The 13,812-nt window shown below is 42.2% G+C and overlaps 1 protein-coding gene across 1 annotated transcript in view; it reads right to left on the bottom strand.

Annotated features, from left to right (window-relative positions):
* TMTC1 (transmembrane O-mannosyltransferase targeting cadherins 1) overlaps window positions 1–13,812 on the bottom strand; it is a 147,213-nt gene that overhangs the window by 12,255 nt on the left and 121,146 nt on the right. Inside the window, exons 12-13 of the mRNA XM_057427857.1 lie at window positions 6,667–6,810; window positions 735–843 (exon numbers count right to left, since the gene is read on the bottom strand). Coding sequence (XP_057283840.1) covers window positions 735–843; window positions 6,667–6,810 — 253 coding nt within the window. The remainder of the gene's footprint in view (window positions 1–734; window positions 844–6,666; window positions 6,811–13,812) is intronic.

Consider the following 13,812-nt stretch of genomic DNA (forward strand, 5'->3'; position numbering starts at 1 on the left):
GGAAATAACAAGGTGAGAGAACACAATTGCTCACCACCTGCTGGCCAATACCTAGCCCAACCTGAGCAGCAACCTGGGCCTGCTGCGTAAGTCCCCCCAGTTTATATACTGGGCATGATGTGCTGTGGTATGGAATACTTCTTTGCCTAGTTTGGGTCAGGTGTCCTGTCTCTGCTTCCTCCCGACTTCCCGTGCCCCTCCTCACTGGCAGGGCATGAGACTGGAAAGTCCTTGATTGGAGTAAACATGACTTAGCAACAACTAAAACATCAGTGTGTTATCAGCTTTGTTCTCAGACTAAAGTCGAAAACACAGCACTGCACCAGCTACTAAGAAGGAGAAAAAAAAACTGCTATGTCTGAACCCAGGACAGTTACCTACGTAGGCATGTGTGTCTGAGGGGGAAGTGCTCGCCTATTCTGCTGTCACAACAAAGTACAATGGTTTAAGACTTCACCATAGATGTGGGGAGCTGCAGAGAGGGTGTTTACTCACAACTTCAACAGTGATTTAATTCAGAGCCACATCATGTGGGTGTAATTACTCACTGCAAATCAGTTGCCTCCCATCCTGAAAAAGTCATCTCTAACGCAGCCTGAGAGCTCTCTGCAGACAGTGGGGGACCCATGCATGCACACAAGGTGAGGGTGCTCTGTTGGGATGCGCAGGAGGTGCTGCGGCTGCAGTGCATACACATGCACAATAGTCACAAGAGTTCAAGTGATCACCATTACCTGTTCGGCTAGTAGCGAGGCCAGGCTTGAGTAAGCATCCGCAAACTCTGGGCCGTACTTAATGGAGTCCCGCAGTAAGATCACAGCTTCCTCCTTCTTCCCTTGGGACCTGCACAACAGGGAAGGAGGGAAAGAAAGAAATGTTCCTGTAAGCACAGGTTTAAGTCATCCCATCATCCCACTGATGAACTACTTCAAAGAGATGTGAAAGCCCCCAGCTTGACCTTTTCAACAAAGACTAAATGATTCACTTGTGCATCCTCTCCACGGTGTGCATCTCCTCAGCCCATCACTATTTCCATATGTTGTTTTCAGGGGTTGGGAGAACATAGGCTTTAATGAATCTGCTTTTGGACTTCTATTCTGGTATCTGTCATACTGAGCAGTACGTGATGATCCTAGTGAAGACAAAACACTGCCCAAAACAACTCATTCCTCAGCCCCACACTCTGAAGAACAAAAGGTATTTTTATTGCTTGCTATCAGGCAAGCAGTACAGGCCACATGCACTGTGTGTTGAGTCATAACCACTAGATTTTGTAAACTTCTCCAATGCTACCATACATATCCTCTCAATATTTCTCTTTATGGCAAATATATCTCATTCTTATGCATTCAACCCATCAGGAGTTAAAGGTACATAAAAGACAAGATAGCAAAAGTGTCCCCAGGCATGAAGGGGTATGCAAGACCCTCCCATCAATGTCCTTGGGAATTCACATGCCCTACAGGAAGGGATGGTGTCAGGGTAACACCAAGTTTGCAGTCAGCTTCTGAAGGTCTGGCCTCAGTCATGTCACTGAGGTCCTGGGAGCAGGACATTTGCTCTCACCAACCCTGCTCACATCAGTAGGTTGGTGACACCAAAACATTTGCATTTTCCTAAAAACCCCCTGCATGTTCCCAGACAATGAGTGCTGTTATAGAGCCACTTATGACTTAGTTAAATTATACTTTGAAATTAAAATATTGCTAAGTTAAATATGCCTGGGACCTCTAAATAATTCCTTAGTAAGTCAGTTATTAGGCTAGAGTAGTCTGCTCTTCAGATCCTAACATTATGAACAGAGATAGTTGAGAGCTGGCTATGCTGATGAGCTAGGGTTTTTTCCAGATTTGATCTGCATTTATTACCATGGAAAACAGAAAAGGTTTCCTGAACAAAGATCTAAGGATGTTTATTTATTTGAGCTACATTTCTCCAGTATCTCCGTGTATTTCTTTCCTTGGAAAAATGAGGTTTCATGAACAAACATCTAAGGACATTTAGCTGGACTGGAATATGTTCCTTATGTTGGTTGTAGAAAGAATATGAATAGCAGAAATTTTGTTTCTTTTCTTTATAAAAAGAAACAAAAGGCTTCAGGACACAAAATACGTGAACACCTTGCTGCTTTGGCCTTAGATTTCATCTGAATGACATGGCCAAGTAACCAGATCTCGTTTATAAGGTGCAAATTTCAGCTGGTAATATATGTGGCTTTGCAGATTTCTCCCCTTTCTAGTTGTGTAGCTGGAAGAATATTTTGCTTGTGCATAGGGCTAAGTAAAGCCAGTTGTGCTGGTCTTTTCCTTCTTCCAGTGGTGTTCCATATGAATTACACGAATGAAGCAAAAACAAATAAATAACCACTTTTGTCCTACACTAATTAGAGATCAGCTAGCTTGTCCATTTATGAAACTTTTGGCTACAGTTTCGTAACACATTTTTATAAATCAAAACCAGATGACTGCTTTATAAAGGTATTGATGTTTGGCAAAAAACTCTAGGAAATGCCAGCTACAGAAATAAAAGGATTAAGTGATCCACTCAGCAGCAGTAAAAGTCCCCATTACCCATAAGCATGCACTCTGAACATGGGGCAGCCCTCTTAATTACTCTTTTTTTCCCAAGTGGCCTTTCTTTCTTTTTTCTTTTGATCCAAGAACAATGTTTGTCTCCTGAAAGTGGAGGTAGAGAGGGAAAGATTAAGGCATCTTTTTTATGTGACAGACTGAATTACATTAAAAGAAGCAGATCCAGTAGTTTCTCAGAGGGCTTAGGCCTGCAAGATACCAGGCGATCTGGCCAAGCACTTAAACGCATACTTAACTTTTATGTATGCAAGCCGAAAATTAATTACTGGCTGAAGTGCTTTTCTGGATCAAGGCCAACACTTTGCAGGATCAAGGCTGTGGCTTTCATAGATCTCCAGCAGTTTGGGAGAGCACAGAGAATTGGAGGACCAGTCATATACACTAATTTACCATAAACTGGGGATCTGGGGCAGGAAAAGCTAGGTAATCTATACTTTCGCTATGACAGAGAGAACAAATTCAGCTGACATGAGGAGTCTATAATCACTCAATCTGATTTTTCTCCAAATACCCTGCCTTAAAATGCCCTCTCCTGACTCCGTCTTCCACTCAAGCTCTCAATCTGCCCTCTACAATCAGTGCGCTTGAGCTCAGAGCAAGACAAAGCTCTTTCCACTGGTAGCATCTCTCCCATATTTTTGCAAGTGCCCCACAGTTGGACAAGCACCAGTTTAAACCAGTTCACAGAAGTCTGATGATGCACAGGGCTGTGTGGGGGCAAATTTCAGTTGCAACATAAAGGGTAACCTAGGAATTAGTGCCTTAGGGAATGTTTTAACTGTCAAGATTTGTTTTATTTTATAAAGTTAGTTCTGTAAAGCCAGAATCACAGAACTCAGTAAGTGCTCCACAACTGAGCATCTCATCTTGGTTCACAAGGAGAGCTTGCAGCGTCTAACTCTGCCTGCCTAGAGGAAGCCTTTAAGCCTGTTTGACTCCCTGGTTTAAAACCGATTCAGGTAATTTAGATGCACTCCTTTGCCATTCATCTATACTATGTGGATGACACCAAGGTGGGGGAATGGACAATACACTGCAAGGCAGAGCTGCTTTTCAGAGGGACCAGGTCTGGTGGGAACCTCGTGAAGTTCAACAAAGGCAAATGCAAGTCCTGCACCTGGAGTGGAATAACTCTGTGCTCAAGCACAGGTTGGGGGACGTCTGGGGTCCTGGTGGAGAACAACTTGACCACGGGCCAGCAATGGCAAAGAGGGCCAAAAGTGGGGCCAGAGAAGTGATCTTTCCCCTTTATAGGATGCTTGTGAGACACCACCTGGAGCAATGCCGGTCAAGAGTTGGGCTCCCCAGTGAAAGAGGGCCAAAAGAGGGCCACTAAAAGTCAGGGCTAGAGCACCTGTTACTTTGAGGAAAGGCTGAGAGAGCCATATCTGTGCAGCCTGGAGAAGAGAAGGCTCAGGGGTAACTTCATTGCTGGCTGTTACTGTCTGGCTGGAAGATACAGAAAGACCAGAGCCAAACTCTTCACAGAGGTGCACGGTGACAGGACAAGAAGCAAGAGATGCAAGTAGTACCATGGGAAATTCTGATTAGATATAAGGAAAAATATTTTTCAGCACAAGGGTGGTCAAACACTGTAACAGGTTGCACAGAGAGATTGTGACATCTCTGTAACACCTTCGAGGTGCTCAAGATTCAGCTGGATGCAGCCCTAAGCAACCTGATCCGATTAGACTTGCTCTAAGCAGCAGGATTGACCAAATGATTTTCAGAGGTCCATTCCAACCTAAGTTATTTCTTTAATCTACTATAAATTTGACACTGCCAGAGTTTGTTTTTTGTTGGTTTGGATTTTTTGGTTTGGTTGGGTTTTTTTTTTTTGGTTTTGTTTTTTTTTTTTTTTAGGAAATAGGCTACAACATGTATGTGGTACTGATGGATAACTATAGCACTTCATGCAATGCAGAGTATCCTAACCAGAAACCATCCAGAAAGCCAGATGCACTACCACTGAACATTATAACTCAGTTTGCTTCTTTAAATGGAAGGGATAATGTTTCATTCTCTAAAAGATCTTAAATCTCAATACACGTAATATCTATCTGCATCTTCAGACGGTTACACAAACCTGTGTCAGCACATCCACACACATACATATCCGGAAGCCTGTATCAGAGAGAGCAAACAGTTCTCCTTCCCTTGAATGGATGGTTTCACTAAACATTGACTAAATCACGGCAACAGGACACATTGTGTGTTATTCTACATTCAGAAGAAAAGCAGTCTTTTGAATAAACTCAGTGTTTCAGTGGCATTGTTTCTAGGCATTTCACTTTTCCTCTGGAAATGAAACCGTAACACACTCAAAGCATGTAAGAGTCATGAGCCTTTTCTTTATAAGAAACAGTGTACTGAATACTGGAGCATTTGAGGTATGGATATACAGAGTACTGCAAATAAGAAGCTCTCTCCCATTCTTTTGCAACAGAAAGCCAGGATAAATATTTACTTCAAGTGTTTGTAATATTTTATTTCTCATCTCTTTACAGAATATCCCACAGACTATAAATTGTGAGGTATTCTGAATGATATTCATCTCAGTTTTTCATGCTGTATCTCCAAAAAAATGAATGTATATAGAGAAGTTACATATTTATTTAAAGGGAAGCTTCAAAACAAAACACAAGAAAGCAGCATCAGGCTGCTCTGTGTCACTGACGATGGGCCATGAAAGCAGAGAAAGAGATTTCTCACTTTTAGGTAGGCCATCTTTGAGTCTATTTTAACTAAGAAATCTGTTGGCATTGTTTAATTATCTACTCACCAATATTTATTGTAAGCAAGAATATGATGACATACAATTTTATTTTAGGATATGTAAACAAAACCAGAGGCTTATTCAGCCATTACTCTACAATGCTTCCTGAGAACATTCATCTTCTGGCACATAGTTGTCCTCACTGCACGCAAACAGAAAATAGAAACATTTCATCTAGGACTTCTGTAGAAAAAAAAAAACCTTAAAAATTTGACCCTGTGATCCTCAAACCAGACTTCTAGTAAATCAGAAGCAACTGATGCTTAGATAGCTTATTTACCTGGAATAACAAGAGGTAGATTCCCACATGGGAATAGCAAACCCATCTTTCCAAAATCCTGGAGACAGCCTTTCTCAGCACTCCAGGAGGTGAAATCTAATATCCACCACTATATTTCCACACTATGAGCAGGGATGGGTGTAAGGAACTCAGCAGAATTCAACTGGAAATTCCCTATGCCAGTTAGTTTCATTACTAGTCCCAGGAAATTCATGGGTGGAACCTGAGTGTTTTCTTTTCATGAGTTTAGCGTAAGCATCACACACCTTTAACATAGTACGACACATGGCACCATGGAACAATGCTGAGCACGTAATGTCCAAAGGGGGATACAATATCTTAACTATCACATTAGGAAAAATATGACATATTGCACACAAAACAAACAGCAGTTCTAAGAGACTTTCCCACGCTTCCTTTGTGCTTTGCTAGTGCAACAAATCCAGTTTCTACCCATCTGCTGGGTCATAAAAGAACCCATCAACAGGCCAGATTTAAATATTATTGACATGAGATATCATGGTGCTGCTTCTGGCTTATATCCTTTTGTATTAATATTTTATATTAAAAAAAAAATCACAGAGAATAATAAGGCAAACATGATGAATTAAAAGGACAATATGTATTTTTAAAAACTATTGCCACTGAAGATTAATTTCAATCAACAAAATCTGATGAATAATACAAAGACCTTCCATTTCTCTTGCAGTAAGACTGTCTTTACCATTTTTCTTTCTTGTGAATATTTCCAGTAAAACCCTCACCTACTTTCTAATTGCAACACAATTGCAAACACCACCTTAAGTGATGTAGTACACAGCATAAAGATATCCAAACTACCATAAAGATACCCAAACAAGCATAAGGATATCCAAACTAAGCCTTACCTTTGTGCTGGCACTGCTGGCTGACACTAAGAAATAATGCAACTCCTCTACCAGTTGGCAGAAAAAAATAGTTTGGTGATGAGTATTGGGAAAATGTGAATTTCCTTGGTGCCTGTTCCCCGTTCAACTTACTTGAGCAGGTTGCCGAGATTAAAGAGAGCTCGATTGTGCTGAGGGTTTAACTGAAGGGCCCGTCTATAGTACTTTTTTGCCTCCACCACATCTTTGGTCAATGTCCCCAAGTTGTTGAGAGCGCTTGCATGACGAGGGTACAGTCTAGGAAAAATGAAACATCAAGTTACAGACACTCATTAACTGACAAGTAAAGCCAAAGTCACTAATACTGCCACCACTGCTTTTCATCACTTGGTAAAGGGAAGGATGTCAGCTAGGAAACACTGTTTTCCCTTCATTTGTAGCAGGTCCTCATGGGACCCTGAGGAACCTTTTCAACTCTCAAAGAGACAGCGAATCAGATCTTCTTCTACAGTTCCTGTATGCCTCCAGGGCAAAAGGGAACACTGAACACTTCTGAAAGTCTCTTTTACCCTCAAAGCAAAAGGCAAAATGACTAAAGCAGCTTGAATGTTTTTATGCAAAATGTTTTTCAAACAAGCAAGAACTGCCTTATCAAAAATAAATTTCCAATGGAAATATGTTTTGAAATACACAGAAACCAACAAAACAGTTTTGATTGATCTGTTTTGCTGTTTGTTGGGTTTTTTTCTAAATCAGTTTTCCACAGTAAAAGTAACAATAAAGTGCAAAAGGAAACTTGAAATCAGCCGTTGAACAATGTTTTCAAGACCAAACAAAATGATACAAAAATATGGAAATAGACTGCTTAACAGTATGAATTCCCTAAGCTTTTAGTTATCATTTTTTACTACGTGGTTCAGTTCTTTTAACTGATCTGTTGATCTTTACATCAATGTGTTTCAGTTACAACACTACATATTGGCCCGTTAAAATTCTCCATGAACTAAGCAGCACGTTACGGTCCATTCAGCTGCTTAAATTCTCAAAGTTGTGCTCCCACATTACTATTTTGGTTTGGAGATCTTCCACCAGAAAACTCTAGAGGGGAAAGTAATCCAGGGTAACATTTAGCACCCAGGACCCCTTGTGTCATAGATAGGGGAAAACTGAGCTTCATTCATTATAATAAAGAAATAAATCTATGTCAGTAGCCCACAAGTCCCAGGCAAGCTGGAAGACCAACGAACTGAGAAAGTCCAATGCTCTGGTATGAAATGGTGCACAGGTGCTTGTCCACTGAACTCAAGATGACCATTCATGATAGGGAGGAAGCAGGTTAAGATGGCCAATGCTTGGGTTTGAGAAGACCTAGTCACAAATCCCGCTGCCACTGTAGATATTCTGTTTTAAATGAGGACATCTGACATTTCTTTGCCTTAGGTCCCTGTTCATGGGAAAGTGATGTGGATAATGACATTAAAAATAGCTGGCTATGATAGCTCAGGGTACAGCATGAGGAGGGGCATTTAAAGGAAGAAGGGATTAAGACTCCATAATATAGCCTGAATATGAAGTCTGCAACTGTTTTTAATCTAAAACTTTCCATGGTGGGTTTTTTTCGCCTGGAGTTTTTCATTATGTCAGTTCAGCCCTGGGATTTTCTGTGCTTAAGTACCATGAATAATTTAGTATTTTACACACTGCTGCAACATTTGTATCAGTCACATTTTTGCTTCACAGAATATAAGTGATTTTGGCACAGTCTTACTTGGGGGTGAAGCTGGGAACACATGAAGGAACTCCAGGGAAAATGGACATGCACCTGTAACAGACCTAGGATGTTTCCTACACGTAAGTAAGAGAAGAGCCCGAAGTCCCTTTTTTTTACCCAACAATAAGCCTAGCAGACAGAGATTACTTACTGAACCTATTATAACGACAGAAGATAAATGTAGTGACCACCACTTACAGTAACTAACGACTGCAGACTCTACGAACCTCCGTCCTGTACAGATAAGCGTCCTGTCTCTCAGAGGTAACCACTTCTGCTGCAGGCCCTCAGGTGCATTGCCCAGTGTCTCCACTCACCCATACCACCTGCATTTGCTGCTCAAGTAAATTTTGAAGGGCTCCCCAATTGGTTTTGTCACAGAGGAGCAGAGACTAGGAAATTCATGGTGAGACTGCATTTGGCACAGGAATAGTAATGCTTTCCATCACTGAAGTTACCCAGTGAGCCTGACACATTCTGGGACGCAAGAGGCTACCTGCGCTTGGAGAAGAATCAGCAAAGGACAAGATGGTGATGAGGATACAGTGTTGGATCTTGACCTTGGCCCTAAAACCCACTGGTCATCAAGGCTAAGCCTCCGCAGCTGAAGCAAGCTGGGAGAAATGCTTTCCAGAACAGCAGCAGGAGAGCAATGGGAAGGATCAAGCTTGCCTGGTCTTCAGCACTTGGAAAGCAGCTCTGTGTGGTACCTTGACCAGGATCCTAAGTGAAGAACATCTTATCTATCTTAGGGCAAATGACCAAAGGCTCAGCCTTGTTTCCCATTTTTCCATGTGATTCTGACATTGTTTTGGACCAAAAGAAGGTCTGGGAGATATATTTCTGAGGCTGTTTTTTTGCCAGTTGGCTATGATACAAGCTGTGCGCTACTTTTATGGAATCATAGAGTCATAGAATAGTTAGGGTTGGAAAGGACCTTAAGATCATCTAGTTCCAACCCCCTGCCATGGGCAGGGACACCTCACACTAAACCATGCCACCCAAGGCCTCGTCCAACCTGGCCTTGAACACTGCCAGGGATGGAGCATTCACAACCTCCCTGGGCAACCTATTTCAGTGCCTCACCACTCTAACAGGAAAGAATTTCCTTCTTATATCCAATGTAAACTTCCCCTGTTTAAATTTTAACCCATTACTCCTTGTCCTATCACTACAGTCCCTAATGAAGAGTCCCTCCTCAGCATCCCTGTAGGCCCCCTTCAGATATTGGAAGGCTGCTATGAGGCCTCCACACAGCCTTCTCTTCTCCAGGCTGAACAGCCCCAACTTCCTCAGCCTGTCTTCATACAGGAGGTGCTCCAGTCCCCTGATCATCCTCGTGGCCCTTCTCTGGACTTGTTCCAACAGTTCCATGTCCTTTTTATGTTGAGGACACCAGAACTGCACACAATACTCCAGGTGAGGTCTCACAAGAGCAGAGTAGAGGGGCAGGATCACCTCCTTCGACCTGCTGGTCACGCTCCTTTTGATGCAGCACAGGATACGGTTGGCTTTCTGGGCTGCGAGCACACACTGAAGCCGGCTCATGTTCATTTTCTCATCGACCAACACCCCCAAGTCCTTCTCCGCAGGGCTGCTCTGAATCTCTTCTCTGCCCAACCTGTAGCTGTGCCTGGGATTGCTCCGACCCAGGTGTAGGACCTTGCACTTGGCATGGTTAAACTTCATGAGGTTGGCATCAGCCCACCTCACAAGCGTGTCAAGGTCCCTCTGGATGGCATTCCTTCCCTCCAGCGAATCAACTGAACCACACAGCTTGGTGTCATCGGCAAACTTGCTGAGGGCGCACTCAATCCCACTGTCCATGTCAGCGACAAAGATGTTGAACAAGACCGGTCCCAACACCGATCCCTGAGGGACACCACTTGTTACTGGTCTCCAGCCGGACATTGAGCCATTGACCACAACTCTTTGCGTGCAGCCATCCAGCCAGTTCTTTATCCACCGAGTGGTCCATCTATCAAATTGATGTCTCTCCAATTATGAGACAAGGATGTCATGTGGGACAGTGTCGAACGCTTTACACAAGTCCAGGTAGATGACATCAACTGCTCTACCCCTCTCCATCAGTTCCGTAGCCCCATCATAGAAGGCCACCGGATTGGTCAGGCAGGATTTCCCCTTAGTGAAGCCATGCTGGCTGTCACCAAGCACCTTGTTGATTTTCATGTGCCTTAGCATGCCTTCCAGGAGAATCTGCTCCAAGATTTTGCCAGGCACAGAGGTGACACTGACTGCTCTGTAAAACTTTTTTCAGTACTCACACATAAAAACAGCTTTAATATGTGACATGAAACAGCTTCAGTTATTAGTGGGCAAAAGTATTTCAGACAAGTCTTGGGAAAGAAACAGATTAACATTTTACAGCCCTAAACCTGATGATTTTGCTCTCAAACTCAGAAATTAATTCTGTTCTTGGCCTCTGCTGCTCCTATGAAATTTTAGGCCCAGAAGATTTCCTTGCACCAATGTGGAGAGGAATGAAAACTCAAGATTAAAAAATAGAACTGATTTAACCTTTAAATTGCACAGTTCTGACCAGCAGCTACATAAATACATTTCTGCACTCAGCGCTAAAACCTCTCGACAGCAAATGACAGGACGCAAGCACAACTCCCATGCACCCTGGGCTCTGTTTCTTGTGTTTTACATTTATTCATTACATCTCATTGCCTTTTCCAAGAAATACAAATGAAAAACGAGAACCCCAGCTAGCAAAAAATTGTCAGCTTAAACCCGCTTAGCATGTAGCCTGAAGAACCTCTGACATTTGCAATTTTACATATCTGAACAAACATTGAGAGAAAAATCTGAGCACGGTGAGATAAGGCAATGGCATTGAGCTTTGCCATTAGGATTCAGTTCTTTACAGCTTTATTTGGAATATTACTCTATTAAGGTGGTAGAATGAGATGCCATTCAACTGAGTTCAGCAGAGCTATAACCAAGCCCTAAGAGAGCATCATATCTAGTGGAGTAACCGGAGCTGGAGGCTGAGCCCATGACCTTCCATGCTGTTGTACTGTTAAACATGGTTCCTAACACTTTCACATCACCCTCAAATAGTTGCCAGGAGTGTTCCAGGGCTAAGCCCAGACCACTGTTTGGTCCCAGCGGCCAAGTTGGGTTTGGTCACTGTTTCTCAAAGGATACAAATACTGAATACTTGTGGGTCTGTTTATGCCAACTGACCTAAGGGCTAGAGAATGGGGACCAGACCCTTTTTTATTTATTAGTATGATGTTGACTAAAGCACTAATGGCCTTATTCAACCTACCCTCTGTTCATGCACACCCACTGCTGTTACTAATGACTTCCTGGGGATAAAACCAGAGTAGAACAAAGTCTTGTGCCTGGATTTACAGAACTGTGTAAAACTTGACCATAAATGACTAATTAAACCAACATTTACTTAAGAACTCTCAAAATGTTTCTGCAAAACTTGCAGATACACCATTTGCAAACTGGTTTGCTGTACGTGATCTATCTTCTTAATGAATGGAGGCACATGAACATTGTTTTCCGTTTTGATGTTATCAGGAGGCTTGGTGCTGTTTCTCAATACTTTTGGAACAGGCTCCAGCTATTGCCAGTGTCTACTCTGCTGATTTTGACCATGAGCCCTCTGATGCAAAGATTGTCTCTTCCCACATGTATTTATTTTTTGGAAGGGTCAGAAACACATTACCAGGCCAAGGAGGTCTCCAGTTAACCTGAGGTCTCTTCATGCCACAATAATGACAATACGCAGAAGCCAGACCTTATTTTACAGTCAGGACACTGAGATGCGAGGAATCAGTTGGAACATGTATGCTTTGTTTTGCAACCTCTCTCAAGAAACAAAGCTTTCTATCTGGACACACACAGAGCTGTATTTTCCTTGCCACCACCACTGATAATGGTAACAGTCTGCAGGCAATATCCTTCTTGCTATGCATCTGATTAGGTAGAAATTCCTCTAGGCTACACCTAATCAAATGCAAGTGCTGCATTATTTATGAAAGAAAGCTGAATTTCATTAAACTTATTCTACAAGAAGCAGTTCATGTAAAAAAAAATCAGTTTCTCCTTTCTTTTAGAAATCAGAATAATTTTCTTTAAAAATCTACATTCACAGGCAACTATAATAGAAGTTTCAAAATGGAAAAATTGCTCTAGAAAAAAAGAAACCAACCCATAAAAGTATATTTTTAATCAGACTGGGATTTCATTTCTAAATGGAAGACAAGTGGGATGTTTCCTTGTCGCAGAATGAATAATTCAAATGATTCCTCCAGTGCTGTATCTGCAATTGTCAGAATAAATTTAAGCAGCTTTCCCTTTAACTATTATAGGTATACACTGCACAAGAAGTTCTGCTAGTAATTATCCCCACTTCTTTTAGGCTAGCAAAATTCCCTGTAATACCACCAAACAAAAGCCTTATTGACTTGCATAGCCAACAGATTCAGTTTCACAAGAAGATACCAGTAATAAAACATAACACAGTCATTAAAATGCTGATGACCATTTATTTTGCCTTTTAGTTTAATGTTGCTATTACCTGAAACATCTTTTCTTTGATTTGAGGGGTTTTGTTTGGCACCGTATCTGAACTACAAGACAATTCCAGTAAAAAGAGAAAGGGAGGGAATCTGTTGTCATGACTACAACCAAGAATTTTAATTCTTTTAATTCAGATTGAGAGAGACCACTTAAGCAACTGGCAAGCTCTCCTCCCAGTCCTGCCTTTAAACAGCTCTTAGTCTGGTGCCAGAGGTATTCAGGGGGCAAAAGCCGTTAGTATGACAACTCCCCACTTGCTCTTAAGAGCATTATGTGGTTTTGCACAGCCATTGCTGTGCAGGGACAGAAAATAACAGGGGACAGGGCCAGACCAACATGCAATAAAGCCTGCAAATCTTCCACAAACAGCATGGAAAAGGCTTCAATGCCAGCTTTCAGGGTCCACGCAGCCCCCCACAGCCACTGCATGATGAAAGGTTATTGAAAGCAGTCCATAGCCACCTCTCAGAGCTAGGACAGCCGTGAGATGTCACACACTAGGGTGCGATTCTCTCTGGTGTCGCAGCCCAGTGCTCAGCCCCTTGCCACTCTCCAAGTATTGATGATAAGCCTGTTCCCAGTGACTTAAAACATGAGTCCTTAAAACTATTATAAAAGCTGTAAGCAACACTGGCTATTATTATCCTAATGGCCATGCTATGGCAGCAGCAGAAAGAAAAAACCTGCTTGCATTACCCGGCACAATATTCAAAGGGGCTCCACGCGCATTAATTTCTGCTAAAAAGAAGAATCAGCAACTTACTCAGCTGGGAAGAACGAGCATGCCTGGTTTTTGTTAATGCATCTTTTGATTAAAGAATGCATTTAAAACCTAGCATTCGCAGGGAATGTTCCACCTTTGAAGCAGCTGTGATTAATTACCACTGCTGAGCTGCCGTGACAAAACAGGTTGTGTTACCTCTCTTATTCCTAAGAGGAAAAGAGAGGCTGAAAGCCCCTGG

Source organism: Pezoporus wallicus, unplaced genomic scaffold (assembly GCF_028554395.1).
Source record: "Pezoporus wallicus isolate ANWC-B61680 ecotype Strahan unplaced genomic scaffold, APGP_CSIRO_Pwel_v1 contig_2908, whole genome shotgun sequence".
NCBI classification, from domain to species: domain Eukaryota; kingdom Metazoa; phylum Chordata; class Aves; order Psittaciformes; family Psittacidae; genus Pezoporus; species Pezoporus wallicus.